The sequence below is a fragment of the Daucus carota genome, chromosome 5 (assembly GCF_001625215.2).
Source record: "Daucus carota subsp. sativus chromosome 5, DH1 v3.0, whole genome shotgun sequence".
NCBI lineage: Eukaryota > Viridiplantae > Streptophyta > Magnoliopsida > Apiales > Apiaceae > Daucus > Daucus carota.
This window is the reverse complement of record NC_030385.2, coordinates 44,212,280-44,239,800: the sequence shown is the minus strand read 5'-3', so window position 1 is coordinate 44,239,800 and position 27,521 is coordinate 44,212,280. Positions and strand designations below refer to the sequence as shown.

Sequence of the window (27,521 nt, the reverse complement as noted above, 5' to 3'; positions counted from 1 at the left end):
CATTAATGTCTCTTAATTAATATACATTAATTACTTTATAATTAAAACTCCAATACACATAAGTATATAATATTTATAATTATGATTTATTAAAAAATAAATATTAACATGATCATTATTTGAAATTAATCTAATATTATACATGTTAAAATAATATATAATCAGTTTTTAAACTTTAATTTTTCCCCATAAATTTTTGTATTCTCGCTGATTTTCGAGCTATGGCTATTATTCAAATCTCTTACCAAGTAGACATCGATTTAACCGGATTTTACCAAATCGGATCAAAATCCTTCTGATTATCGATTAATCCGTTAATTCGGTCGATTATATATGACAAAAGACTCTAATTCGGCAAGAGTCTCATTTTTAGTAACAAATTTTCAATAATTTTAGGTGAGTGGTATTTTAATTATATAATAAAATTTTAATAGTGTATATTTTCTGTATTTATATTTTAATAAATATCATAATAGTGAGGATATGTGTATATATACATCAACATGGGGTCGTTTGGGTAAATTTAAAAAAGTGACTTATTTCTTAAAATAAAAAAGTGGACTATTAATGAGAAGTAAATCTAGACTTACAAATATATTAAAGTGTTCGAAAGAAAGTAGAAGTCCTGATAAAAAGATGTAATTTTCAGCTTCTTATATGTGCTTCTGAACTTTTACACAAACGGGTCAACGGGTCAAGAAAAATGGAAACCGATTTTCTTAGAAAAGGAAGCCATAAACCGGAGGCAACCTAACATAATGATGATATGACTTCAAATACAAACAAATATTACGTTTATAATATAAATAATCTTAATTTAGTAAAGATGAACAATAAAATATGAGATATATTGAATTTTTTTTCAAAACAACCCGTGCTTTGCACAGGTTAAAAAGCTGGTTAGAACTTATTTGCGAACAAGGACCCTCTACCTTTTTCTATAAATTATTTTAATAATTATTATATGTGACTTTTTAATAATTCAGTTTAGTGAATAAAAATGTAGATTTAAAATTTAAATGATAAAAATAATACTCTTAAATAATAATAATAATTAATGTGCAAAGGTTAAAACAGACATGCAGATCAAAATCCAAAGTAAAATCGGAGAATGTATATAAAAAGTTAAATAATATAGCTGCAAAAAGTAAAAAAAATTTAGAGATGGAAAATAGTGGACAACAGTGAGAGGCAGAAAGAGGGGACGGGCACTAAATAAAAAGGGTTTTGTCATTCTCTTCGTTGCGCCTCTTTCCTCTCTATTCACAGAGGAGAGAAAGTAACACAAAAACACTCTTTCTCTCTCCCCATCTCTCTCCCAATCTCTCTGAATCTCTCCCTACATATTTATCTCTAGATATCTAGGTATCCAGATTTGGCGCATCTAAATCGCCGACTCTGAGCTACTTTATTATCTTTCCTTCGTTTTCGATCGATTAAAAAAGTAATCACTTAATAGGTATGCAGCAAGCTGATCCGACGGTGTTGAGTTTGAGACCAGGTGGCGGTAATCGAGGTGGCAAAACTATCGGCTCTCGCTTCGATTCTTCGTCTTCCGTTTTTGCATCTGCTGATCTCCCTGTTTTTCGCCCCCATGGCGGCTCTTTTCCCATCAAGGTTGAACCTTTTCTATCTCTCTACGCGGATCTAGGTTTATGTGCAATCAATTTCTTGTTTTGATTATTCGATTCGGTGATTTGGAGGCTGTTTAGCTGTTTTAATTGTTCGAATTGTAATACAGCTCCTAATTGTATTGGATTTCTTGTAATTCAATTTGGTGCTAATTGAAATATTTTAGCTTTTAATTATCACGTGTTAGTACTGATATGTTTTGATGTGGAAAGACTGTAAAATCAAATTTGGTATTGTTTATGAGCCTTTAAATTTGTTATTTCTGCTTCCTTTTGAACTGATTTATACATTAAAAGAATGGACCAAACTTGAAAGCAGTGTGGAAATTTAGGTGAGGGCATGTAAGAGAAATTGCCATTACGAACTCACATACAAAACAATACTATTAAGTTTGAGAGTTATATGCTGTCTAAAGGTGGAACTTGAGGTTCTAGGGCAGTAGGGCTTGACTTCCCACGAGAAACCTAATAGAGTATGAAAATATCTTGGTGCTGGTGTAAAATAGAGGAATTCAAATTTTTTGAAGTGTCCTGATTCTTTGCTGGTGCCAGAATGTGGTTCCTGTTACATACTTACATGTAGGTAAAATTGGGCATGCAGGGAGCCAGTTCATGCCTAACAGAAAGTAGAGAGATTATATTATTCAGTTTTTGATGTTTCGTATATTAAAGTAGAGAAAGATGCATTTGACACATTTTTCTTAATTGAACATTGGTGTAAACTGGGCACTAATCTTTTTTTTTTTTTCTCTTATTACAAAATTGATTATAGACTGGTGATTCACGATTTGAAGGCCGGGAGAGAATTCGCTTCACAAGGGACCAGCTATTACAACTGAGGGAGGTAATATCACTCAATAGTTAAACTATCCTGCATCTGTTGCTAATTTTTGGTACAAGTCATTATTTCATGTATAGAGATATTTCTAATTTGGGGATAAACTTCTGTCCTTGTATTGAGTTTTAACTCTTTAATGCAATTAGACTGTATATATGTTTCACAGTTTTCTATAGGATACAAATTTTTGCAAGCCTGTGAATATATTTTTAAGTTACTTATTGCCTCAGCGTTTGCATCCTCGCTCAATGCAGTTTATATAGCCTCTTCTCATTTTGTATTTGACTGGTTCAAAATGGAACGATATCCCTTTGTCTTTGCCTCTTTGGCTGTAGGACTTTTCTCCTCTTCGTAGTATTTAGGATACTTGTCGAAAAATCTGATCCAAATTGAACAATCCGATCCAAATATTTACTCTAATCCAGATGTATGTGGTTTATATGACAATCAATCTTATGTGCAACGAAAACCAAGGACTGCTGATACTTGTGAACTTATTGTCGGAGTGTTGTTTTCGTACTGCAGGCTGTAAACATTACTGACGAGATTCTGAAGGTTAAACAAGTAGTTGAAGCAGAATTTTTTATTGAAGCTCAGAACTGGGGTCATGGAGAAAGTAATGTAAGTCTCTTGCCATTGTTTAGATTCTCAATTGGCTAAAGATTATCCCAAGCTTTCCATTTTAATAGTAGCCAACATTATGTATATTTTTTCTAAAATATGAAGCTATTATGATCTTTACAGCCACCAGTTCCACAAAGTCAGCCTCAGAGTCGTTATTCTGAGCCAGACAGTCGCGATTGGCGTGGTCGATCTGCGCAAGTCCCCTCATCTGTGGAGGAGAGGTCCTGGATCGGCGACAGAGAATCTGGCGGCCGACTTGACTCGAGACAGCAGGACAGTAATCAATACAACCGTCAAGACCAGCTGAACTCACAGTTTGGTAGGGGACAGTACTCTTCTAATCAAGGGGTGAGTTGTGCGTATTACAGATCTGTATTATCCACCTACTTTATCTACCCATACTACCAAATCATGAAACAGTTATTGTGATGCATGGTTAATAAGAAGTATAACTTTGTATTTTCTAGGCCAAATGAAACAGTTACTACTGTTATTAAATCCAAACGTACCTGAATGGTTCCTTAAATTTTGGACCGAATTCGAAATTTATACTTATGCAGTTCATATTATTCAAAATTTTAGATCCAACAGATGAATCTTAAATTGGCTTACACTCAACAATATATTATAGTAGGATACTCTTGATAAGATCTAGTTATTTTCATGTATTGAGCATGTAACTTCTTCCTTTAAAAAATTTTCTGTGCTCCTTAAAGTTGTGGTGCTAGGACTAGATTTTGATTTATTATTGGGTGTGATTCTGAAAAAGGTCAATGCTTAAGGGAATTTTTGTAATGAATTTTGATTTTGGCTGGAGCTATCATCGCTCATTCCTCTATATAGAAGTTTGTTTCTGCACAGGGGATAAACTTAATAAATAATTTTTCCTTTTGTTTTATGTTGAATTGATTGTTGAGGTTTTCATGAGATCTGTTGTTATTAAACCTTTATCAAGTCCGGGGATTCTGGCTGGTGGAAAATGCAATGCAAAGTGAGTTGGTACTTACTATGCGCCCGCACAATCGAGAAAAGAATTGGGGATTTTATGGTGTGGTTCAATATGTAGGTGGTGATTGATTGTCATTGGAATTGGAGGTAAGGCCTGAAATTCTGCCAGGGAGTTGCCAGAGTTTGATGGCTTTGGTGGTAGAGTAATAGATTAGTAAAATGCAAGTCAGAAAAAACAAAAAAAAAATAAAAAATTCTTTGGGCGCTAGCAATGGTGGATACAAGCACATGCCGTCAAAAAAAAAATAAAAAATCACATCAGTGCCTTTAATGTTAGAGATAGTCATTACTCATTCCTAGTTCCTGCTGAATTTTAAGGTTTAAAATGTGGTTTTGTCAAAATGCAATCCCACTGTGGCTGGTGAAAGGCTTCCAACACACATCTAATCTAATCTATGTTTAAAAAAGAGTTGTCCTTAAAAGTTGACATTCATGGGCTGATATCCTAGCATCTCATATATATTAAATTTACTAACATAGTTTGCCTTTAAGAAGTATTTTCTTTTGCTTTATGTTCATGAATAAATCTGTTTTAAGTTTGCATTAGTTTTAAAGAAGATCGATTCTCTTACTAATAACTCTGTTGCATTTTTTGTTATTATTTATCAGGGAGCTCCTCCTACTCTTGTAAAAGCTGAGGTTCCATGGTCGGTTCAAAGGGGCAATTTGTCTGAGAAGGACCGAGTCCTGAAAACTGTAAAAGGGTAATCTACTCTGGCAATGCACTTTTTAATATTTCACGTGGTTGCTGGCTTCATATAGGTTTATTCATCCCCTTGCTACACTGTGAATCTTAATTTGCTAGACTTGTTCTGCTTATCACGTGTTTAATGTACCCCCCCCCCCCCCCCCCCCAACAACTCCCCCCCCCCCTCGCTCCCTCTCTCTAAATCCCCTATATTAAAAGATTTAAACCCCTCCTTCCTCTTCTCCGGTTCTATCATCTATGTAAGTTAACATCCTATGTTTGGCCTTTTCAATTGCCAAGACTTTCTGTGCTGCTTCTCCTGTTGTAATTTATAATTTTGTAGATTGTTCTCTTTCATTTATTACTTTCCACAAATTCTCAATTCTTTCCTACAAGCTAAAGGCTTCAATTTGAGCTAAAAGTGGAAACAGTTTAGCATATATATGACTACTAAAATACATCCCCGACTTTGGGAGCTCTCTCTATGTGAACAATAAGACACTGTTCATCAGTTGCTTTGCATTTTTGCTGATGCTTGCAGGATTTTGAACAAGCTGACCCCGGAGAAGTTTGATATTCTAAAGGGTCAACTGATTGATTCTGGAATCACAAGTGCTGATATTCTGAAGGTTAGCTTTAGCTCCGCCAATTTCTGTTGATGATCTCTTTTTCTTTTGTTACGCAGGTTATATTGTACTATTATGAAAGCTTCTAATATGGAGTCTTCTGGCAATGCAGGGAGTCATATCTTTGATTTTTGACAAGGCAGTGTTGGAACCAACCTTTTGCCCAATGTATGCAGAGTTGTGCTCTGATCTCAATGAAAAACTACCCCCATTTCCATCTGATGAACCTGGTGGCAGAGAGATAACGTTCAAGCGAGTTCTGTTGAATAATTGCCAAGAGGCCTTCGAAGGCGCTGACAAACTTAGGGCAGAACTAAGGGAAATGACTGCTCCAGAGCAGGAGTTGGAACGTAGAGATAAAGAGAGAATGATCAAGCTGCGGACTCTTGGAAACATCCGTTTGATTGGAGAACTTTTGAAGCAAAAGATGGTCCCTGAAAAAATTGTTCACCACATTGTTCAGGTTCCTTCATCTTACCCTAATAACTATTAAAATACTCAACTGTTTAAGATATGCATTGTGTCTGAACTCTGAGGTGAGGTCTTCATGTTTCTTGTTTCTGTGTAATAGGAGCTTTTAGGTGCTGACAATAAGATTTGTCCGGAGGAGGAAAATGTTGAGGCCATATGTCATTTCTTCAACACTATTGGTAAACAACTTGATGAGAGCCCAAAATCTAGACGTATTAATGATGTTTACTTTCTCCGATTGAAGGACCTCTCAACGAACCCACAGCTTGCCCCACGAATGAGATTTATGGTTCGCGATATTATTGACCTTCGTTCAAATAACTGGGTTCCCAGGCGAGAAGAGGTGAATATTGACCTTTTGTCCATTACATGCTGTCTTATTATTTGGAATTCATTTCTTAATGTTTCGTCTTTTCAATATAGGTTAAAGCGAAGACTATAACAGAGATTCATAACGAAGCAGAGAAGACTATGAAGTTGCGCCCAGGTTCTACTGCAAGTATAAGAAATAGTCGTGGCATGCCTTCTGCAGCTCAGGGAGGCATGACTGCTGGCGGATTTCCTATCCATAGGCCTGGTACTGGAGGTATGATGCCTGGAATGCCAGGGGCTAGAAAAATGCCGGGTATGCCTGGAATTGATAATGACAACTGGGAGGTTACTAGATCTCGAACAATGCCAAGGAATGATTCTAGTCAGCCAGTTGGACGGGTTCAACCACCATTTATTGGCAAGTCAGCTGTGTCAAACCCAAGACTTCTACCTCAAGGTAGTGGTGGACTTATTAGTGGTCGGTCTAGTGCCTTGTTGCAAGGCAGTAGTTCAACACAAGTTCGCCCTAACTATGGTATTGGTTTTGAATCCCCACGTCAAGACCCTTCCCCTGTCAGACAGATTCCAACTGTTTCTATGCCACCAGTTGCTGCCAAACCCACAACTTCTTCTGTAAGATTGAACCCGGAAGAGCTTAGGAGAAAAACAATTTCACTTCTTGAGGAGTACTTTAGTGTTCGTATACTGGATGAAGCCTTGCAATGTGTGGAGGAACTCAAGTCACCTGGTTACCATGCTGAGTTGGTCAAGGAGGCCATTTCCCTTGCACTGGAGAAAATCCCGCCATGTGTAGAACCTGTTGCCAAGCTCCTAGAGTACTTGTCTGTAAAAAAGGTGCTTACAGCAATTGACATACAGGGTGGATGTCTTCTCTATGGTTCCAACCTGGATGATATTGGCATAGATTTGCCAAAAGCACCAAACAATTTTGGCGAGATTATGGGTAAATTAATTTTAGCTGGGCAACTGGACTTCAAGGTGGTCGAGGAGGTTTTAAAGAAGATGGAGGATAACATGTTCCAGAAACATGTACTTTCTGCTGCACTGGGGACTGTCACTTCAAGTCCTTCGGGGCAAGCGTTTTTAGATTCACAGGCAGCTTCTATTGAGGCCTGCAAGAGCCTTTTCTAGAAACTTTTAGCCCCTCCCTTGTACAAGTATGTAACCTCATATTGGAACATTTTCATTTCTCTTCACAATTTCTCACCTTTTACACGAAGCTGGGAAACCACATTACTTATCCCATGAGTTTGATCTGTGAAGAGCAGGTGTTTTTTTGATAATTTTTCAAGGTCGTGCTGGAGTGTGTTATTTGGGAAATATAGGCAGGCGCATAATGCCATGGATTTTGGTCTCGGGCTGATCACATGCCATATGATCGAGATTGATGGCTCTGTATGGAGTTCCAGTCTTGTATTTGATTAGCTTGTTAGTTACTCTATATGCTTGTGACACTAGCAATTTAGTTTTTTCAGTCTGAACTAAGTTCATAAATGCGACTGATGTTGCATGCAAATTTTAAAGTGCTTGTTATACTATTTTGACTGATGATAATGTTGCATCAATTTTAAATGTGATGTCATATGTGATAGTAGTTTCTTGAATTACCCCGATGCTTTCTGTACAATTATTATGGTATTTTGTCCAGCTATTTGTTCTTTGGGACGACATCTCTATCTTTTATTGTAAAATGCAGCAGAGTTCTATAAAGATGAACATCTCGATTTCTTGTCCTTTGATGAGTTATAATGTAGGAAGTTCATATTTAGAAATTCTCCGAAAACATCTCTCGTACACAAACAATGTCTCGAAATTGATCGACTATTGTTGGTTTTAATTTTTAGAAAATTCTCAAAAATATAATATGTATTAAATTTCTATACAGAAAAGTCAAGAAATATTAATTTTAGTTATTGAGTTAAGATGGGTGCAAAAGTCAAATGACTTCTTAAACGAACTTTTGAAAAAGTTAAGAAATACTGTTAATTTTAGTTATTGAGTTAAGATGGGTGCAAAAGTCAAATGACTTCTTAAAGGAACTCTTGAAAGTTTTTAATCACTTTCGTAAAGCTATTTATTCACGACGACATGATAATTTAATATATGTATTATTATATTAAAAATATAAAAATTTAAACTCCTCTCTCAAAAGAATTATTCTCTAATTTTTCTTGTACTATTTTAAAGGGTCCAGAACCCTAGCATAGATATGCCGGGGACCTGTTAAATAACATACGGGTTCCTGATCTTTGGATAAATATCCGACGATCAGGGTTAGAACATATTTTTACTACATACACCACTTTAAAAACGTTTTAAAACGGTCAGGATTAAAATTTATATGTTACTCCCTCCATTCCTTTTTAAGTGTCATTTTTTGACTAGATTTGAATTTCAAATTAAGTGTCGTTTTTACATTTTCAAGACAACTACTTGTATTTTCAATACAAGTATATTTTCTTTTGTCCAATATACCCTCATTAAATATAGTTTGTCATTGAGACTCTCATTACAAGTATACTCCACTCATGGACAAAATTGGAAAATAACAACCACATTAATGATTGTAGAACTTAGTAATTGCACATCTTAATAAGTGTGCCCAGTCAAAAAACGACACTTAAAAAGGAATGGAGGGAGTATTTAACAGGTCCCGGCATAGATATACTAATAACCTGAATCCTATTTTAAAATGCTAATAAGCGGTAATTGTAAATAATACATTGATAAGATATTTTAATATATTATATATGTTGAGCGCGGGTGTGGGAGTGAGCGTGGATTAGCAGCAACTAGCAAAAGTAGCAATGTGTGAAGTCCCGCCAAAACACAGAGACACTTCGAAGATGATGGTGGCGTCGTCAGGAGGTGTAGGATCGAAGGATACGAACGAGTCTCTTAAGATCGCGATAGCAATGGCGCTTTTCCGATCTAATCTCCTCCCTAAACAACCGCCTCCGCCAACTCAGCCTCTTCCTTCTACTTCCTCTTCTCCTCACTCCGACTCTCTCAAATGGAAACGAAAGGTCTCTCTCTCTCTCTCTCTCCCTCGCTACTCTCTCTGATCTCCCTCTCCACTGTCTTTCTCTCTAATCTCTGTCTCTGTTTGATTTTAAATTTACCTCTCCCTCGCACACAAATATTTGAAAATAAATGGACGTCTCAATTTCTAATTAATAACATACACAAGCACACACATATAAATATGATTTTATAGATCGCGGAGTCAATATGATTTAATTACTTCGCGCAGGCGAAGGAGCGGAAACAAATGATTCTCCGGCTCAAAGAGGATCTCAAGCAAGCTGAAGGTTTCATCTACTTTTACATTTTCATAATTTTACTATTTATGCGCTATTAAATATGTTCTTATGAATCTATTTATTTGGTTGAATTGTGTGATTTAATAGATGGTTCACATTACGATTTGTTTCCGCAAAGTGCCTCCTGTAAATGCTATTTTCTCGGCAATTTGGAGATTTTGAGCCCTAGGAACTCAGCTGATAACTCCCAGTGGAGGTTTAATGATGTGTTACGCAGACGATTTCTTAGACAAGGTTTACATTGTTTTATTCATTCAAATTTCTTATCTATTTTATTAAATGCTACAGAGTATTATATTTTTTTTAGTTTTATTGATGTTTAACACTATTTGATTTTCCAGTAAGAATCAGTGAAAGAAGGAACACAAAGAGGACGGGTGATGCTGCACATAAGCAGTGTTTTCCTGGTAATTAAATTCATGTATCTGCTGCCATGATTGGTTGTTGTTGCAAGCACTTTAAGCGGCATGTCTATTATTATTAAAAATTCAAGATCGTTCTATCTGTAAAACAATAATGCATGTAGGGCAAACTATGACTTACTTTTACTTTGTAAATGTGCATTTACTCATTTTGCTAAAGTTAAGTTCCTTAGTGTAACTCAGTTAATGTGTACCAATGATAAATCTTACAGTATCTGGTACTCATAGGAGACTCGCTGCTATCATGCGTCCACATTTTAAAAACAATGCGTCACAGGAGAAGTTGTAGTGTCACAGAGTCAAATTAAGTTAATTCTGCTGCATCAATTTTTAAGCAGAACCTAGGTTTAAATCATTTGAGTTCTAAAGTCCTGTTGGGACCGAACATTTTCCCCATTTTGGGGACAAACTAATTAGGAGTTGGTGTGTGTGAATTTAGATGGAATATGAAAAAGACTTGTTGAATGTGCTTGTAAAGTTTTTATGTTTGTGCGATGAGGTTCTTAGGTATATAATCTGTAGATGGTCTGAACATGTGAACGTGCTTTGTATCTTTAAATTGTAAGCTTGGAGATTTTGAGGTGTGAATTGAGCAGCGCATTAGATATCTTCATTTACTTCTCCTCCTTTTAACTTTTCTGTTTATTTTTGTTTTTACAATTGCAGACTATAGCAATGAAAATGAATTGGAGCAGCTCAGTGCCTCAGCAAATTTCCTGGTGGAGCTTTGTGATACTGTTTCCTCTGCCCAGGTGTGTGAGTTACTGTCTTATATTTGTTTCCATCTGTTAATGACATAATAAGCTTGTGTAAATATATGTACTCTTTTTGTTTGCATTTGAACTCTCTTGCAGGTAGGCGATACTAGATATATGAGCTGGTTGCACCAGGCTGTAGATTTCATTCATGGTAACTTAAGACTTTGAATTGTTACTTGTCAACCAAAGTCATCAGTTTATGAAGAATTGAATTGCTATTTTGACTCTTACATCTAGTGCCATGAAATTTAAATTCTTGATCTTTGTGAATCTTATTAGAGCATGCTTTTTAGTTTTCTGAGGAACTAATCAATAATATGTTACATAATACAAGGCTAATATAAAGAAACACTTCCCACTTATTAAAGGCATAAACATGCCTTCAGTGTGTCTGATTGTCTTTCCGTCATCAGCGTCCTGTCACAATTATTATACTTCCGAGCTTATTGGTTTACATGTACGTAATTTCATATGCATCTGAACAAGACGGACATTAAAATGTATTCTGTGTTCTGAGATTGAGTTCGTGTAAAGGCTGAAGGTCATATACTTATTATTTATGGACCACATTAGTTACTAATTACCTTGTTATATCAAATCTATGCTTTTTGAACGAATATAAGATTGCAACGTCTTTCGTTATAGTCATTTTAAAAACTTGAACTTACCTGGGTATGCAATTTCAGTAGTTGTGCTGGACTGCTGGTCTTCCTAGGTATGTGTCTTACTTCTTTATAATATTATATTACAGATGCAGTCAAGAATCTGTTATCCATCGGGAAAAATGTAGAGCCTCTTGAAGGAATTGTCAACAGCTTAATTATGCGTCTGGTGAGAAGAATGTGTGCTACAATGCAAGAAAATGGTAAATCATTATAATCACGTGTTGTCATCCTATAATCAAGATGCTCATGTTCATTATGCTAATTCTAATTCATCTCATCATTATCAAATTTCATGATTGACTGTAGTGTTTTTGAGTGGTTTTTGTTGCAAAGAGAATTGGACTGGGACATCTATTCAGTTCTTGTAATTTACATTTATCAACAGCATTTTCTTAGCGTTGCATTATCTTACCCAGACACTACTTTCTTTTGATTTCCTTTGTATTTTTTGTATATAACTTTCTGAAACTTGTTGGGAGTTGAGTACACTGAGATCTTCTACAACATTTCGGTGAATGATCGCTCATAGTGCCCACAACACAATCGGCATAGTGGAAAATCCAGGAGCAAACCTGTGTAATGACAGCTGTTCAAGCATAGATTGCCTCTTTATTTCAGTGAAATAAATGCCTCTTAATTATTAATTTCATTGAGATATATCACTATTTTTAATAAACTATTGTCACATAGCAACTACACACACTGAATTATTTCGTATTAAGATGAACTTAGGATTTTATGAAATTGCACGACTTACAATTACTGAATTGTGCCGGGATTCTCAGACAGAGAATTGTCCATTTAAACTGAGGTGTGTACTAGTGTGCTTCTTAAATCACAATGTCAATATAACTACTAGGGCAGCGAGAGGAAGTTAATAGTGTACATCATATAGGCAAACATTCAAGGATTAACATCGAGATAGTTATTTCTATTTTTAAGTAACGGAACAATTAAGTATCTGTTAAGTTCATGATGCATTCACCAGAATTAGGGGGTTACCCTTAAGAAATTCTTTGCTGTAGACTTGTAGCGCCCTACCTTATGTAGCACAATGATTCTTCCAGGTCCTTTTATTAGTCCCTGACATTAAGATATCTAGTTTTCCTATCTGTTCATTTATCCAAATTTATTTATTAATCTGTTTGATTTTTTCTGAACAGAACACCTTGATGCTGATGCGCAGTTTCGTATCCAACAGCTGATTTACAAGCTTGGAAATGAGTCTTATATCGGACAGCGTGTGATCTTTTCCGTAACGCAGAGAATTTCTGTGCTAGCAGAAAGCTTGCTTTTTATGGATCCTTTTAATGATACCTTTCCAAGTATGCATCGATGCATGTATATAATGTAAGCGCTCTTAGACATAATGACTTGTTTTCATCCTCCACATTTTTCTAATTGAACTTTTACTACTAAAAACTTAAAGCCAAATATATTGTGTGATGTTGAGTTTTACACTTTTACTGTCAGCAAGTCACTTTCTTTATATACATAAGAGTAGTTCTCATATTTTATACTTCTTAGACCATTAAATTTCCATATTCACTCTGCATTAGTTATAACCTGTAAAGAAAGTAGTGATCTAGTACTCGAGTTACAGATCCAGAATTATCCATTGTTTTGGGCAGGAGCACTGGCCACTGGTCTGCTCCCTCCTCCCTGTAATTAGGATAGAAGATAGTATCTAGAAACTAGATTGAATGTTAATAGGTGAACCTCGTACTACAAGTCTACAACTCTGATATGTTCTTTAATTATGCAACTATTCATATCCTGCTAATCTGTCTGGATTGAGTTATTGATTCAGTTCAATGTTTACACATCTTTTCCCCCAGTATATAACTTTTTGATGTCTTCTCAAATTGTTCACTTGAACTGAATATACTGATTTTTGGCATCTCCTTCAACAATTACTTGTCATGTTTTTGTATTGCAGCAAATGTAATTTCCACACAACACCTCATATTTTTTTACAAGGCAATAATATAATGGACTCCATTTCATGATAACAAAGGGTTTGATGTTGTCAGGATCCTACTAACATTAGTTATGTTAAATGGTAGGATCCAGCTTATAGAATATCTGGTATCAGGCTATTTAGTGACTTGGTCTAGAGATGATGATTTTGACACAAGTAAGTTTCAACAAATTTTCAATCTTTTTAATGGATTACATCTGTCCTCTACATTTCACAGAATTTAGAATAGAAATCATTATCAACGTGTACTGTTACTGGAGTAGCATTTGCAGTATCGATATGGAAACTGAGTTGCAAATCGATTATTATAATTTGAATGTTGATACCAGGGCTGCTGGAAGCGTGGGTGACGTCTCTTCTTCAAGTACAAAAAACAGTGAATCTCTTGGAAAGCAGGAATGGGCTCTATATTTTGTACATGGATCGAGTTGTAGGTGAAGTGACCAAAGTAATTGGTCAGGTTCCTTCGCTGCAAAAACTCAATGATCATGTTCTTGATAACCTGTTACACTGAGATTTTGGTTCACTTTTCCTGCTGCATATTGGTACTGTGTAAGTAGTTTACTATACAATTACATCTAATTAGAATGGAATAAAGGTTTTGCATTATTATGCATGGGAGGCAGGCAATTCGTTTATTTATAGGTTCTTTCTTTTTCTATTTAACTGTTACCTGGATTAAAAAAAAAATAACTAGCCTGAGCCAGTGAACCTGTTTTAAAGGCTGTTTTAGATGCATTGGCAGCTACCCGTGTGTTCAATATTTATATTGATCCGATATCTGATACAATATACCTATATTCCTGAAATGTTTTTGTTATTTTCCATCGTGTGTAGCTCTCTCAGACTCGCATATAATTCCTCTGATATCCCTCAACACGAGGTTGACACGGCCGGGAATATGGTAGGATAATCACAATTATCATGGGAGTGCTGGAGTAACTCGGCTCTTCAGCAACAGCAACATTTTCCAAGTCCACATAGTTTGGTGAAAAATGAGGTCAGGTGTCTTTCTTCGATGTATACAAATCAACTTTTAATCATATTCAATTGTTTATTGCTGAATGCCATAGTATGCCTCATTTTCAGGAGTAGTGACATAAACATGATTGCCCCCTTTGCCATATATAGTTACTCCCTCCGTCCTAAATTTAATGAGCCTTTTGCTCATTTCACACATATTAAGGAGTATTAAATGGTTGTTTCTTTTTCCATCTTTATTGTGTTGACTTCTTTTGTAGTAGTATTAGCTAGTGGTACATTGGAACATCTTTATTGTGTTGACTTCTTTTGTAGTATTAGCTAGTGGTACATTGGAAATGATAAATAAGAGAGGGTGAGAATGGAAGATTGTTGCTAAATATGCATTAAAAACTGAGAGGCTCAACTATTTTGGGATAATTTTTTTTCTCAAAAGGGTTATCTAATTTGGGATGGAGGGAGTATCTAGTATTCCTACATTCCCAATTACTGTCCATTTTGAGTTTTGAATAATTAAATTGAGCAAAATTTGTCTAAAATTTATGTATATTGTATTATCATTAAAATATAATATATATTATTATAAAATATATCGAATCTATGTGCAAATGTAATTTTTACTTTTAATAAATAATACAAGACATAATTCTAAATATTCAGTTTAAAAATGGCTCTATGAATACAAATTATAGTGGAAATAGGGGTATGAATTGGGTCCTCGAGCGGTGTGACCATTTAACACTCATTAATGAACATATTAATATAGGTGTGGCAGTGGCATTCACATTAAAATTCACATTTAAAGAAGACGAGGAAGCAATAAATGCGTTATCAATCAGTAAATGATGTAGCCATCAGATACTCCCTGTCCCTTCTGAGCTGTTCTTGTTATAGGAAAGTCATCGGTCATATTGGGATTTTGTCGTCTCAGCTTTGGTTAATAAGCAAGGCTTTTTGTGTGATTTCAGTTCCAAATCCAACTCTCCCCAAAGTTTTCTATATTCGAACAATGAATTGTCGAGTATACGAGCTCTGCTTAAACTCGTTTATGTTTACAGCCTACAGCTAACTTGTTTCTTCTATTTCTAACCTTGATGGCGAGCAACTTGCTATTATTTTGCTAAGAGTGCAGTCATAAAGACCAGGTAACCCAGATAACTCGGAAAGTGTTTCCAATTTTTTTCTCAAATCTAGCTAGTAATATATGAGTGATTTCCTAACATTAATAATAATATGACCCTTTATATAACAGACAATCATCCAACTAAAATTAATTATTTGTCTATCACATAATTTAGAAAGAAAACTAAAAATAAAATTTGAGATGCGTGACATTACTCTACTGAAAATTGGTTGACAAGTTAAATTCTTATGGGAATTTTTTTTTTTAGCGCCTGATAAGCATAGTTTCGGACAGTCCGTGGATTCTCATCCAGGCATTATGTTTCACTCAGGAAAGATGTTTAGGTGCTCAATAGAATGACCTTCAGATATATAGATCTTGGGTGATGGCCGTATTAGTGTGGTGGGGTATAATCTTTTGCAGATCTATATAACAATATTGTTGTGTTGTGGAATTGTTTTCTCAATAATGCCAGCCCAATTCAGCTTGTTTGCAGTTGCCATCTTATTAGTTTGATAGTATACCAGTGTTTAGATTCTTATATTTCTTCTAGAAGAAAACTATGCAATTGTTCACCTAATTACCTACTAGTCAAGCAAACACAGAACACACGATCTGTGTTGTCACTATCACCTTTTACTATTACCAATTAGATTAGAGTTGATTTCATGTGCAAGCATCATGTGCACACTGCCACCTTTAATTGTTTGTCAAATTAAATTGATCTGATTCGTGAGAACGCATTTTCCACGCAATTATTTTATATTATCATTCGATTATCTGTTGTATTTATTTGTGCTGTAATCTTTGTAATTAATATACATATGCAGTTTACTTGGTTAAAATAATAATATTGGGACATGTTTGTCTATGGTTTAAATTGGATTTACGTAATTGGTGCTTTAGCTGTAGATAGCGTGGATAGGGGCCGTCATTATTTTATATTGCATTATTCAACTGTCTTTTTTAATTTATTTTAATATATTCTATAAAAAAGAGTTTGCCCAATTTATCATAGTAACCATGATAATAATAATTTTTATCCTGAGGGAGTGAAGGGGTGCACAACTTTGTTACAGAACCTAGAAAAAAAACAACTTTGTTACAGAAGTTTTAACTGGGGACATGAGGGTTGGTCTAGGTCATAGAGTAATATTTAGTCAAAATAAATATAAATATGATTTTTATTCTAAGCTGACTCCAAATTTAGGCGATTTATTATTTTCGGCCAGATTATTTTTGAAATTTGATTAAATCACTGCATATTTTCGCGAAAAATTTTTTGCCCGCAATTTCAAATTTAAATCGTACTAGGTTTAATTCTTGATGAATTTAAATCATGATTATGTTATTCTTTGCATTGTATCTTTGATAGGTACACCATATACTATTTATTATGATTTTTATTGATCTGAAAAGCCTATATTATTCGTTAGTTGTAACCGAAACGTGTTTATATTTTCTCCAATTTACGTGAGAATGTCTAACATGTGCAATTTAGAATTCGAGTAACTATTTGGCACGTCGTCTCCTAGCAATTTTTTTTTATATACTCTTAATAATGATACACATGGTTATATATTAATACTCATGATTTGATTATTATTTTTTTATTAACATGCAATAAGTTACTTTGTGTATAAAATGTTTACATTAAAATTTTAAACAATCTTGCATTATAATTCAATCTAAGCTAATTTCACACATGATAAAATTAATTACTGGGGTTAACGTTTCTGTGCACACTTTCCATCTAGGATGTCATGTTAACTTCACATAGGGGTGGCAATATCAGACACGACCCGAAACCCGACACGAACCCGACCCAACCCGAAACTCGATTTACTGAGACAGAAACCCGAAAGTGACCCGAAAATCACCCGATTGACCCGAAATGGACCCGAAATGACCCGAAGTTAGAATTTCATTTCTAATAACTTCAATTTTCAGTTTTATTCAATATTAAGTGATTTTAGCTTGACCCGAAATCGACCCGATTGCTGACACGAACACGACCCGTTACCCGAAATTGCCACCCCTAACTTCACATGACTATATACATCAATTATACCCTACTGATTGGGACCCTAGCTAGCCCACTGAAAGAGACACTTAAGTGCCGTCGATGATAAATAAATAATTTTTGTAATTTGAAAAAAATAAATAATTGTTTATTAAGAAAGTTTTTAACTCTAATAACAAAGGAATATGAGAAATAAAGCGAGATCTAGAACCTAGAAGACACATATAAAATTTACTGTATACCGATTATATCGTTTGATTATATCTAAAAAATAATACATTACTATTTCTCATATTATTATAAATAACATATATTATTTTGATATGTTAATAAATACATGTAATTACTCCAGAGATTAACTAAATACAGACAAATATTGATTATAATTATAGATACGAATTTTGTATTACTGGAGTGATGATATTTCATGTAGATTTTTAGCTAAAGAGTTGGAGCCTCTTATCCTTAAAAAGTTACGAACATTAAATTAATATATTAATTTATCATATTCTCTGCAAATAATGCAATTTTTGATAACATATATTATTAATTTAATTGAATAATATATGAATCTTGTTCAAATATTAGAAAATAAAACAATAGAGTAGGAATATTCATCAGAGATGGCAGTATGCCAGTATCACGGGGGTGTTTGTTTATGGCTTTTAAACCCAACTTCTGGTTTATAAGTTATAAACACTTATTTGTACGGTTTGTGTAAAAAGTCAAGAAGCACTTATAAAAAGTTAGAAATGCTAACTTTTGTTTCAGGATTTCTATTTATTTCCCAAACACTTTAATCACTTATAAGTCTTAACTTGCTTCTAATTTTTATTCCATTTTTTTATTTTAAGCAAGAAGCATTTATTTTAAACTGACCCAAACGGCCCTAAAAGTAAACTGTAAACTGACCCAAACGGCCCTAAAAGAATGTAGGCATGTACCGCGAGCGCGGGGGCCCCCTCAATTTATAGTAAGGGACACGTCTTACTTCCGATAGCCATTCGATTTGGCACGCAATTTGAAACCAAAGTCAATTAAGAATGTTCCATTTTCCGAACTAATACTGTGTGTTATGGCCAATTTTGGTTATAAGTGGAGACAAGGGCGCGCCCTTCTCGGGGTATTCCCGGGGGGCGCGGCCTTATGTTTCGGAGAAAGGTGTAACGTATATGGAGGACTAAGAAGACAAGGCAGCAAGGATCAAGGGCGCGCCCTCCATGGTCGCGCCCACAGGTAAATATTGTGTGTGAGGATGAGTGAGTCTCGATGACGACCCTTCCGAGGGATATGAAGACCTACCCCTCAGGGGGATATTGAAGACAACCCTTCCGAGGGATATGAAGACTAGTGACAGGCTCATTTGGAAGTTATCAGGCTCATCTGGTAGTTCCCAGGTTACGACCGGGCGTGATCTATAATCTCCAATCCTGCTATCTGCCGGGTTGTCCTCGTGCGGGGGCTTGGGGTGATCACGGTTGTAGAAGGCCCTCAGGGGTGACATGAAGGCCGATCATATGTCTGGGTCCTGTATTCTGGTGAGTTAGCCCTCATTGGGGGACTGAGACGATCGTGTAATTTGGCTCCTTACTTGTCTTACTTCTTAGTGAGAACCTTCACTAGGGGGTAAGGGCGCGTCCCTACACCTCAAGGAATTGGTCACGGCTCTATCAGACGTCTCCTCCATGCTACGAAAAGTAGCGGTTAGTGTCATCTCTCGTAGTGGGGATGATGCCGTATCCGTGATGTACTTGGACTAGGAGTCTGAGGTAGTTGCCTCAAGGCTTAATTCTAACTGGAGTAGAACTCTAAGTGATAAGTCACCAGCTTAAGGTTGGTCTTACCCCCAAGAGGCCTAGTCCTGATCAAACTAGGAGTCTTGGTTCAATAGAACTACGTATGGCTTGATCCCTTATAAATATAGGGGTACGTAGGCACATTAGGGGATCATGAGTTGAGAGCACGTGAGACCAACTCAAAACCCTAATCTCAGCCACCCTCTAAAACACACAACCACCACACTCCAGTAGCTAAAACCACCGTCACAGATCTTGATTCCGGCCATGAACCTCATCTTTGTTGATTACCAAATTCCTCTATCAACAAATTGGCGCTAGAAGGAGGGGCTATTCAAGATCTACATCTATGGAGGAAAGATGTTAAATCAAATCTAATGTTCTAAAGATTTTCATGGTGGACATACAAGAAAATTCGTAGGGATTGTGCTACAAGCGTCACCAACACTGTTTTGGTCATATCTTGAGTTCTAGACGTCCGATTTAGATGATCTTACAGCCCACGCGAAGCTTGTCAAATTCCGGTTAATTCAGAGGTGGTATCATCATGAGAAAAGGGCTGGAATCGGTCTGAAAATAGGGACGAAATACAGTTACGAATTTTCACCCAAGAATCCTATTCAGTTTCGAAAACCTTTTGCTAATCGGTTTAGGATGACACCTAAACCCTATTCAGAGAAGGAGATGATGATTAAAGGAGCCAGCAAGGAGGCTCTTGGAGATGTCCTGATACTCTTAAAGTTGGAAGGAGTTGAGGCTAATTTGGCCTAAACAAGATGAAATTCGGATTTGTGGGAGAGTCTGCGCACCAATCACGGTTTGGCTATAACTTGAGTTCCAGGAGTCAGAATTGAGTGATTTTACTGCTCACGCGAAGATAACAAAATTCTCTACAATCCAGGAGTGACTTGGTATTCTACTTTCTGGTCGAAAGACACATAAAAGGGCCTGAACAGCCACGGTTTATAAGAAAAAGAGCTGCATAGCAATCCTTTAAGGCGTGCCTTCACCTGACAGGGCGCGCCTCTATCGTCAAATTACCGGGAGCTCAAAGGAGGACCATCTTCAATGAAATTCCAGGGGTAACCTAAGCTGCGAGCAGGGTCACGGCTCTATCAGACGTCTCCTCCATGCTACGAAAAGTAGCGGTTAGTGTCATCTCTCGTAGTGGGGATGATGCCGTATCCGTGATGTACTTGGACTAGGAGTCTGAGGTAGTTGCCTCAAGGCTTAATTCTAACTGGAGTAGAACTCTAAGTGATAAGTCACCAGCTTAAGGTTGGTCTTATCCCCAAGAGGCCTAGTCCTGATCAAACTAGGAGTCTTGGTTCAATAGAACTACGTATGGCTTGATCCCCTATAAATATAGGGGTACGTAGGCACATTAGGGGATCATGAGTTGAGAGCACGTGAGACCAACTCAAAACCCTAATCTCAGCCACCCTCTAAAACACACAACCACCACACTCCAGTAGCTAAAACCACCGTCACAGATCTTGATTCCGGCCATGAATCTCATCTTTGTTGATTACCAAATTCCTCTATCAACACTGTGCACAAATATACAAATATCTCGTGGCTTCGGATAAGCCAAGCTTTCAGAAATAATTCGAGACCTCATATTTAGGGGGGCGCTTGATTAAGACTAAGGGAAGAATACGTGTCTATTAATTTTATTAACACAAGAAAACGTATATTTTATGGTCCAAGAGAAACGGATCACGTTATTGAGAAGACTAAAAATCGTGCAAGCCAAGTTATTTAGCGTTTAGACCGGCATATAAAATGTTTCTATTCAAGACTAGAAGAAAATACATGATAGAACTTCTTTTGTTCCATCAGGAACAAAAAGTAAAAGAATAGACCTCGGAAACAAATTGCAGAATCACAGACCTGACCTTTCTTCAGAGGAATAATGTGTTCTAGTAAACACAATTATTCGGTCTAAATGCTTCCAAGTTCCAGCTCTATATGGTAAAAGACGTGCGTTAAGGAAAAATATAATTTAGTGATTTTTTTTTTTGAAGAATGAGTGAAATTATGAAACCAACCGATACTTAATACTATATATAAAACGAGCGTAGTGTAAGATGAAGTAATATATACTCATGAGGTGACGGTCCTGACGGAGATTAAAAAAAGTGTAATCAGTGGAGAACAATAAGTTGTGAAATTAAATAATATTTTATATATAAAATAAGTATAGTGGAAGAAAATAATGGATGTAATTAAATTTTTCATTATTTTAAATAAAAAAAATGTCTTAAAAAGAAAATTGTATAAAAATCTGATCAGGGAGAGACGAGGACTATAATTATGCATTCAGTTTACCTCTCACCTTCTTTTCCAGAACTAAAAACTGATTTTTGGAAGATACTCTTTCCGTTTCAAATTACATGTCCATTTTAAAAAAATCACACAGTTGAAAAAAAGTGGATTTTAATAAATTAATTGTATTAAATGACCATAACATGTGGAATGAGATTGATCTAGGAAATATAAATAAAAGATATGTGGAGTAAAATTGACTTAGAAAATATAATTTTGTATTGAAAATTAAAATGGACAACTAGTTTGAATTTATTTTTTTTAGAAGTAGACATATAAATTGAAACGAAGAAAGTAATCTACCAGCTATAATCATTTTTTCTTATAAAAATGTAAAACGTTCCTGATTTTTTAATAAACACAAGAAGGTAAAGACAACCGTCCTTGATTAAAACCGACCACTTGTGGTGGCTTACAATAGGCAATAGCAGTACAATAATTAGGGTATTCAAGAAAAAAGCAGACTTTTCAGGAAAAAAATAATGCAGACTTGGCGAAATTAACGATAAAAGAGGGGCCATGCATGCTTCAAGAACATGATTCATTCATGGACCTGCATGGCTGCATGTTAGGCAGGCAGCTGACGTCTATCTTGGAGTTAATATTGATAACATACCTTCTAGAAGATATTTATTGCTCTTTGTTGCTGTAATTTTTTTGGGCCAGCAGTCATTTGAAAAAAATTATAGAAATAAATTTATTCGGTTTTCCTCTTTTTAGTAACTTTGTTTGTGAAAATAGTGTCATAATATTTGTACTATTCTTTGTTCAATATTACCTTTATACTATTTCCAACTTCGATTATCACTGATTCATACACTTTTTAAAAATTATGAAGCCAGAAATTGTGAATTTTAATAAAATGAAAGAAGACTAGATTATTTACATGTGTAATTAATGCAGTTTTAGTAATGACAATAATAATAAGACGTCATTATTAATATTTTTTAACATATGCTAAATTACAGATAAAATTATTAAAATGGGAATGGAATATTTAATCATTAATGTCATTTTGTGACGATCCCATAGTCATTTTACGATAATCCTGTATACTCTAAATTGCGTAATCACTAAAACAAATCAAAGCATATACATATAAGTTGATATAATACAAATTATTTAAGGAAATTTTTTGAAAAGATCGATTTTTTTAATTTTCTTGTTCAGAACAAATAATTGTGTAATGCAGTTGTTATGAAAGTCGAAGTATATTTTTAAAGTTATTTATGAGATCGAAGAGTATACGATTGAGGTTTAAAACTTGATATCTGGGAGGAGTTCGATGCAGTTATTTAGGATGCTTGACTGGTAGGTGTGTCGGTAGTGTACGTACTGAATTTTGGATGTCTTTGTTACTCACATTCACCCTCGTGATTAACTGCTTATTAAATGTACTCCCTCCGTCCCTTTTTGCTTGTCCCTTTTGAAAAAATAACGCATCCTAAGAAAATGTTAGGTGGATATCTTGTTTTCATACATATCCCTAATAAATGTAATGAATTAGATAGAGTTGTGTGTATATATATGCTAGTCAAACATTGGAAATTGTTACATTTTGAAAAAACATACAAAAAATTGATTTGAAAAGAGAAGTGGACAAATAATTTGGGACAATTTTTTTTTTCAAAAAGGACATGTAAAAAGAGACGGAGGGAGTATTTTACATTGCCGTTTGTCCACATCCACCACAATCTAACCAATGGACCACACTAATTACACTTTCTTTTTTTAAAAACTCCCTCAGAAGTTGTTTACTGTGTATTTTTTGCATGTATTTCAAGACTTTTGTAACGTACCCTCATGTTTAGGTGTGATTTTGACTTTTCATTCAAGGTGATTAAAAAATATTGTTTCACTTATTATTTTTAAAAAAATTTCCTTCAATTAAAGTTTATAATTTATAATTGTGTTCATGAAAAAGAAAATTTTAAAAATAATAAGGACAGGTATGTTCATCTTAAATTACGTATAAAAAGTCAAAATAACAACTAAAAAGGGATGGAGGGAGTATAATTTTATAACGTCTTTTAAATTTATCTTTTTTAATAAAAGTTTAAACGTCAAAATTTTATCCAAAAAAAAAATTAAAAAAACATATTATGAAACTATATTTTATAAAAGTCTTAAATTACGTGGCGAGAAATAATGTAAATAATCTGCCGGAACCGGGGGAATATTACATTCTAATATCAAATTTCAAAAGAACTGAAAAACATAATTTATAATTATATTCCACTTTTTATTTTAAAATATTAATTATTGTTTTTCCTAATATAATTATATTAAACAAATAAGAATAGATATCATCATCTCTTATTGTTTTTCTCGTTTCTTACTTGTTTAGTTGTTTTTGATCGTGGGTACACAGACAGGAATTAGATTTTACACTATTTCAAACTAAATTTGTAAAGGAAAACAATAAACGTATTGTCCGCTTCTTTTTATTTAAAAAAATATATAGATTTTTTTTAAAAATTTGCTTGATGCCACTCTCTGAAAATATTCTTGGATCCGCCTCTGACTGAATATACAATAGATTACGTATCCAATAAATTTTACGTAATGTCATGCATGTTCAATTTAACCAACCCAGCTAGAAATACTCTTATTTTTATAATTAATTTTTAATATTTATTGAAAGAGATGATATATCGTAAAAATGATTTCTTTTAAATTATTAATTTTAAAGGAATTCTTGAACACTTATTTATTAGTCTAATAAATGTGGAAGAAAGAATACAACAACATTAAATTCATTAGAACATTTCTTTGAATTCATTAGAACATTTCTTTGAATTTGCTAGTGACCGTCTAATCTATGCGTGTATATATACACCACAGCCTATTCGGTACACATGTGTCTCTCTTCCTAATCTCTTTCCTAATACAACTTCATAAATCTCTCTCTCCACGAGACTCTCGCTCATTCACATCTCACCATGGTGAGCAGCAAGATGAGAATCAAAGTGACCGAATCAACCCTAATTCCCCCGTCCAAACCCACACCTTCCGAAAAGCTATGGAACTCAAACCTAGACCTAGTAGTCGGTAGAATTCACATTCTCACGGTCTATTTCTACCGGCCTAACGGCTCTCAAAACTTCTTTGACTCACGTACTGTCAAAGAAGCTTTGAGTAATGTTCTGGTCTCGTTCTACCCCATGGCGGGGAGGCTAGGACGAGATCAAGAAGGCCGTGTCGAGATTGATTGTAATGCTAAAGGAGTTTTGTATGTGGAGGCGGAGTCCGATAATGTTGTCGATGATTATGGCGATTTCAGGCCGTCTTTAGAGCTCCGACGACTTGTGCCGGAAGTTGATTACTCCGGCGACATCTCCTCCTGTCCTCTTTTTATTGCACAGGTACGTAAATAATTTGCATTTTTTAGTTGCTTTGCTTGAAGTCTTGAAATTTATTTTAATAATTCTTTTTCTGAATAAAATATCTTTAATATATTTTTTATTAAAAATATTTGCTGCACTGTCTTATATTATGAATTTTATATTTATGTTTATTCTATGCCGCGTAAATTAGGTTGGCTCAACATGGTCTTGTCAATTCATGATCTTTGCCATATCTTTGGAAGTACTTGTTCGAATATGAAAGATGCAAATATTCAAATTATATCAAACCTGTGGGTAGAAGGCATGAATAAATATAATAAAAAAAATATAATTGGAATTTAAATAGTGAAATATGGTGTTGGTTTATCAATTCCCTAATAATAATAATAAGGTTTTCATATATAAAAAAATTGACTACCAAAAGCACTCTTTGTACAAAAAATATTGATGGGGCAGAACTAGCTTTTATATAAAAAAATGGTTGACAAACCTTTTTACTTTTTAGTTATGAAATTTTTATAGAACTTGTGATAAAAAAATATTTAAATCGGTTTAGCCTCGTTAACTTATGATTTAGAAAATTACTTTTATCTATTATTTTAACATAACATGTTTTCTGAATTAGTTTATAATATATATTTTTATTACATAATAATTTTTAAAGTAATATGTGGAGTGTCTTTTTAAACAAAAGCGTGAAAACAATTAAAAAAAGAGAATGTTGGAGTTTCTCCTTTTAATAAAGTAGTAATTTTTTCTTGTGTAAGTGATTTACTAACCAAAAATAGAAAAGTAAAGCCACTCTAGAAAGTGGATTTGTTGAGGTTTATATACATATTTGGCCTAATTAGCAAAGTTCCATAATTACTTGGCAGGGTGTAAATTGTTGAATGTAGCTTTAAAGGACCACATACTTTAACTGCTGAGTGCTGGCAAACAAAAATCCAGCCTGTTTATACTTTATACCGTCGAGACTTTTAAAAATTGGTAGATGAACAAAAAATAGCTCCGTGGGATTTTTTAATAACTTTTGTGCATGAGTTATTATTATTAATTTGATTGGAGCCGATAAAAATCCGTCATAAAATTTTAATATATGCGCGCGCACTCGAATAACTGTTTTAATTTAGTACAACATCATCTGTGCACGTCTTTAATAGCACAACTTAGCAATTCTAGTCTTTTGGTCCTACAAATTGTGCACCAACCCTTCTCATTGTCTTTCTGATTTTGCACAATTTTTTGATTTCTCCCAGCTACCCTTCTTGTTCTGATGTAAACTTAGGTTGACCATTCACCTAATTTTTTAGTTCTATTGCGTGGTTTGAACAGGTGACTCGGTTCAAGTGTGGAGGAGTTGCACTAGGCTGTGGAGTGCACCATACATTGTCTGATGGTTTGTCGTCGCTCCATTTCATTAATACCTGGTCCGACATCTCCCGGGGCCTTTCCATTGCCATTCCGCCTTTCATTGACAGGACTCTTCTCCGAGCTCGTGATCCTCCTACTCCGGTGTTTGATCATGTAGAATACCATCCACCACCTTCCCTGAATACTCCTGAGGCTGTAAAGAGTCCCAAGGCTCCTACCACGACTGTTCTGAAGCTTACTCTTGAACAGCTTAATCAGATCAAATCGACTGCCAAGAGTGACGGAAATGCTAAAGATCATAGCACCTATGAAATCCTTTCGGCTCATCTGTGGCGCTGTGCTTGCAAGGCTCGCGGCCTGTCTGATGATCAGATGACAAAATTGTACGTGGCCACGGATGGAAGGTTCAGATTGAGCCCTCCACTTCCTCCGGGCTATCTAGGCAATGTAGTCTTTACAGCCACCCCGGCTGGCACAGCAGGTGAAATTATATCAGAGCCTTTAGTGAACTCTGCAAAGAGAATTCACGCTGCATTGTCAAAGATGGGAAATGAGTACTTGAGATCAGCACTCGACTTCCTGGAATGCCAGCCTGATCTATCAGCTCTTGTCCGAGGACCCCAATACTTTGCGAGCCCAAACCTTAACATCAACAGCTGGACTAGACTGCCAATATACGATTCAGATTTCGGATGGGGGCGGCCTATTCATATGGGACCTGCAGTCATATTGTATGAAGGAACCATCTATGTTATTCCAAGCCCCACCAACGATAGGAGTGTGTCTTTGTCGGTATGCTTGGACGCTGATCATGTGGAGAAGTTCAAGAAGTTCTTATATGAATTCTAAGTCGAACGTAGCAGAAAGTTGAACATACTTCTCCCCCAGTGTGAGTGTGATCCTTTTCTGAGTGCCTAACCCATCTGAGGGGCTTCGCAATTTCCTTTTTCCTTTCTCGAATTCCATTTTTGGTTCAAGAGATTGGTTGTCAGTGTTATTGATGTATGTTCCTGTTTTGTGTAGAATAAAGGCAATCGTTACCCTTACCTCTGTTGTGCTCATCCACATTATCAAATCGTGTAAAATATCCTCCATTTACCACCTTACTGTAAAAATCAGCAATCTAATGGCAACAACAAAGATTCCAATCCGCTTCAGAAGGATAAAAATTACTTGAGCTGTAT

General features: G+C 35.2%; 3 protein-coding genes across 5 annotated transcripts; all 3 read left to right on the top strand.

The window, feature by feature from the left end:
• Nucleotides 1–1,164: 1,164 nt before the first annotated feature.
• Nucleotides 1,165–7,826, top strand: LOC108222899 (eukaryotic translation initiation factor). 2 transcript variants are annotated; one of them, XM_017396862.2, is made up of 10 exons: nucleotides 1,243–1,617; nucleotides 2,404–2,475; nucleotides 2,995–3,090; nucleotides 3,214–3,441; nucleotides 4,711–4,805; nucleotides 5,331–5,418; nucleotides 5,528–5,878; nucleotides 5,987–6,229; nucleotides 6,310–7,376; nucleotides 7,488–7,826. In XM_017396862.2, exons 1-9 carry the CDS (start codon nucleotides 1,462–1,464, stop codon nucleotides 7,348–7,350), a joined length of 2,370 nt encoding a protein of 789 aa, XP_017252351.1. In that variant the 5' UTR covers nucleotides 1,243–1,461; the 3' UTR covers nucleotides 7,351–7,376; nucleotides 7,488–7,826. The 2 variants fall into 2 exon arrangements, with proteins under 2 accessions (XP_017252350.1, XP_017252351.1); XM_017396861.2 differs by having other exon boundaries at nucleotides 1,165–1,617; nucleotides 6,310–7,826.
• Nucleotides 7,827–8,978: 1,152 nt separating this feature from the next.
• Nucleotides 8,979–14,438, top strand: LOC108221091 (protein MULTIPOLAR SPINDLE 1). Of its 2 annotated transcripts, XM_017394991.2 has the most exons (11): nucleotides 8,980–9,245; nucleotides 9,473–9,530; nucleotides 9,630–9,776; nucleotides 9,884–9,949; nucleotides 10,631–10,716; nucleotides 10,819–10,873; nucleotides 11,474–11,587; nucleotides 12,551–12,737; nucleotides 13,454–13,524; nucleotides 13,698–13,920; nucleotides 14,206–14,438. In XM_017394991.2, exons 1-10 carry the CDS (start codon nucleotides 9,027–9,029, stop codon nucleotides 13,880–13,882), a joined length of 1,188 nt encoding a protein of 395 aa, XP_017250480.1. In that variant the 5' UTR covers nucleotides 8,980–9,026; the 3' UTR covers nucleotides 13,883–13,920; nucleotides 14,206–14,438. The 2 variants fall into 2 exon arrangements, 1 of the variants encoding a protein (XP_017250480.1); XR_010292139.1 differs by lacking the exon at nucleotides 13,454–13,524 and having other exon boundaries at nucleotides 8,979–9,245.
• Nucleotides 14,439–24,462: 10,024 nt separating this feature from the next.
• On the top strand, nucleotides 24,463–27,487 carry LOC108223171 (shikimate O-hydroxycinnamoyltransferase). Its single transcript, XM_017397289.2, has 2 exons — nucleotides 24,463–24,984; nucleotides 26,299–27,487. The coding sequence occupies exons 1-2, from the start codon at nucleotides 24,562–24,564 to the stop codon at nucleotides 27,184–27,186; spliced, it is 1,311 nt and encodes a 436-aa protein (XP_017252778.2). The 5' UTR covers nucleotides 24,463–24,561; the 3' UTR covers nucleotides 27,187–27,487.
• The last annotated feature ends 34 nt before the right edge of the window (nucleotides 27,488–27,521 follow it).

Coding starts and splice junctions, on each gene's coding strand:
- LOC108222899 (XM_017396861.2), top strand. CDS start 1,462: ATGCAGCAAGCTGATCCGACGGTGTTGAGTTTGAGACCAGGTGGCGGT. Junction 3,091..3,213: donor GGGGTCATGGAGAAAGTAAT/GTAAGTCTCTTG, acceptor TGATCTTTACAG/CCACCAGTTCCACAAAGTCA. Junction 3,442..4,710: donor AGTACTCTTCTAATCAAGGG/GTGAGTTGTGCG, acceptor ATTATTTATCAG/GGAGCTCCTCCTACTCTTGT.
- LOC108221091 (XM_017394991.2), top strand. CDS start 9,027: ATGTGTGAAGTCCCGCCAAAACACAGAGACACTTCGAAGATGATGGTG. Junction 11,588..12,550: donor TGCTACAATGCAAGAAAATG/GTAAATCATTAT, acceptor TTTTCTGAACAG/AACACCTTGATGCTGATGCG. Junction 13,525..13,697: donor AGATGATGATTTTGACACAA/GTAAGTTTCAAC, acceptor TGTTGATACCAG/GGCTGCTGGAAGCGTGGGTG.
- LOC108223171 (XM_017397289.2), top strand. CDS start 24,562: ATGGTGAGCAGCAAGATGAGAATCAAAGTGACCGAATCAACCCTAATT. Junction 24,985..26,298: donor GTCCTCTTTTTATTGCACAG/GTACGTAAATAA, acceptor TGGTTTGAACAG/GTGACTCGGTTCAAGTGTGG.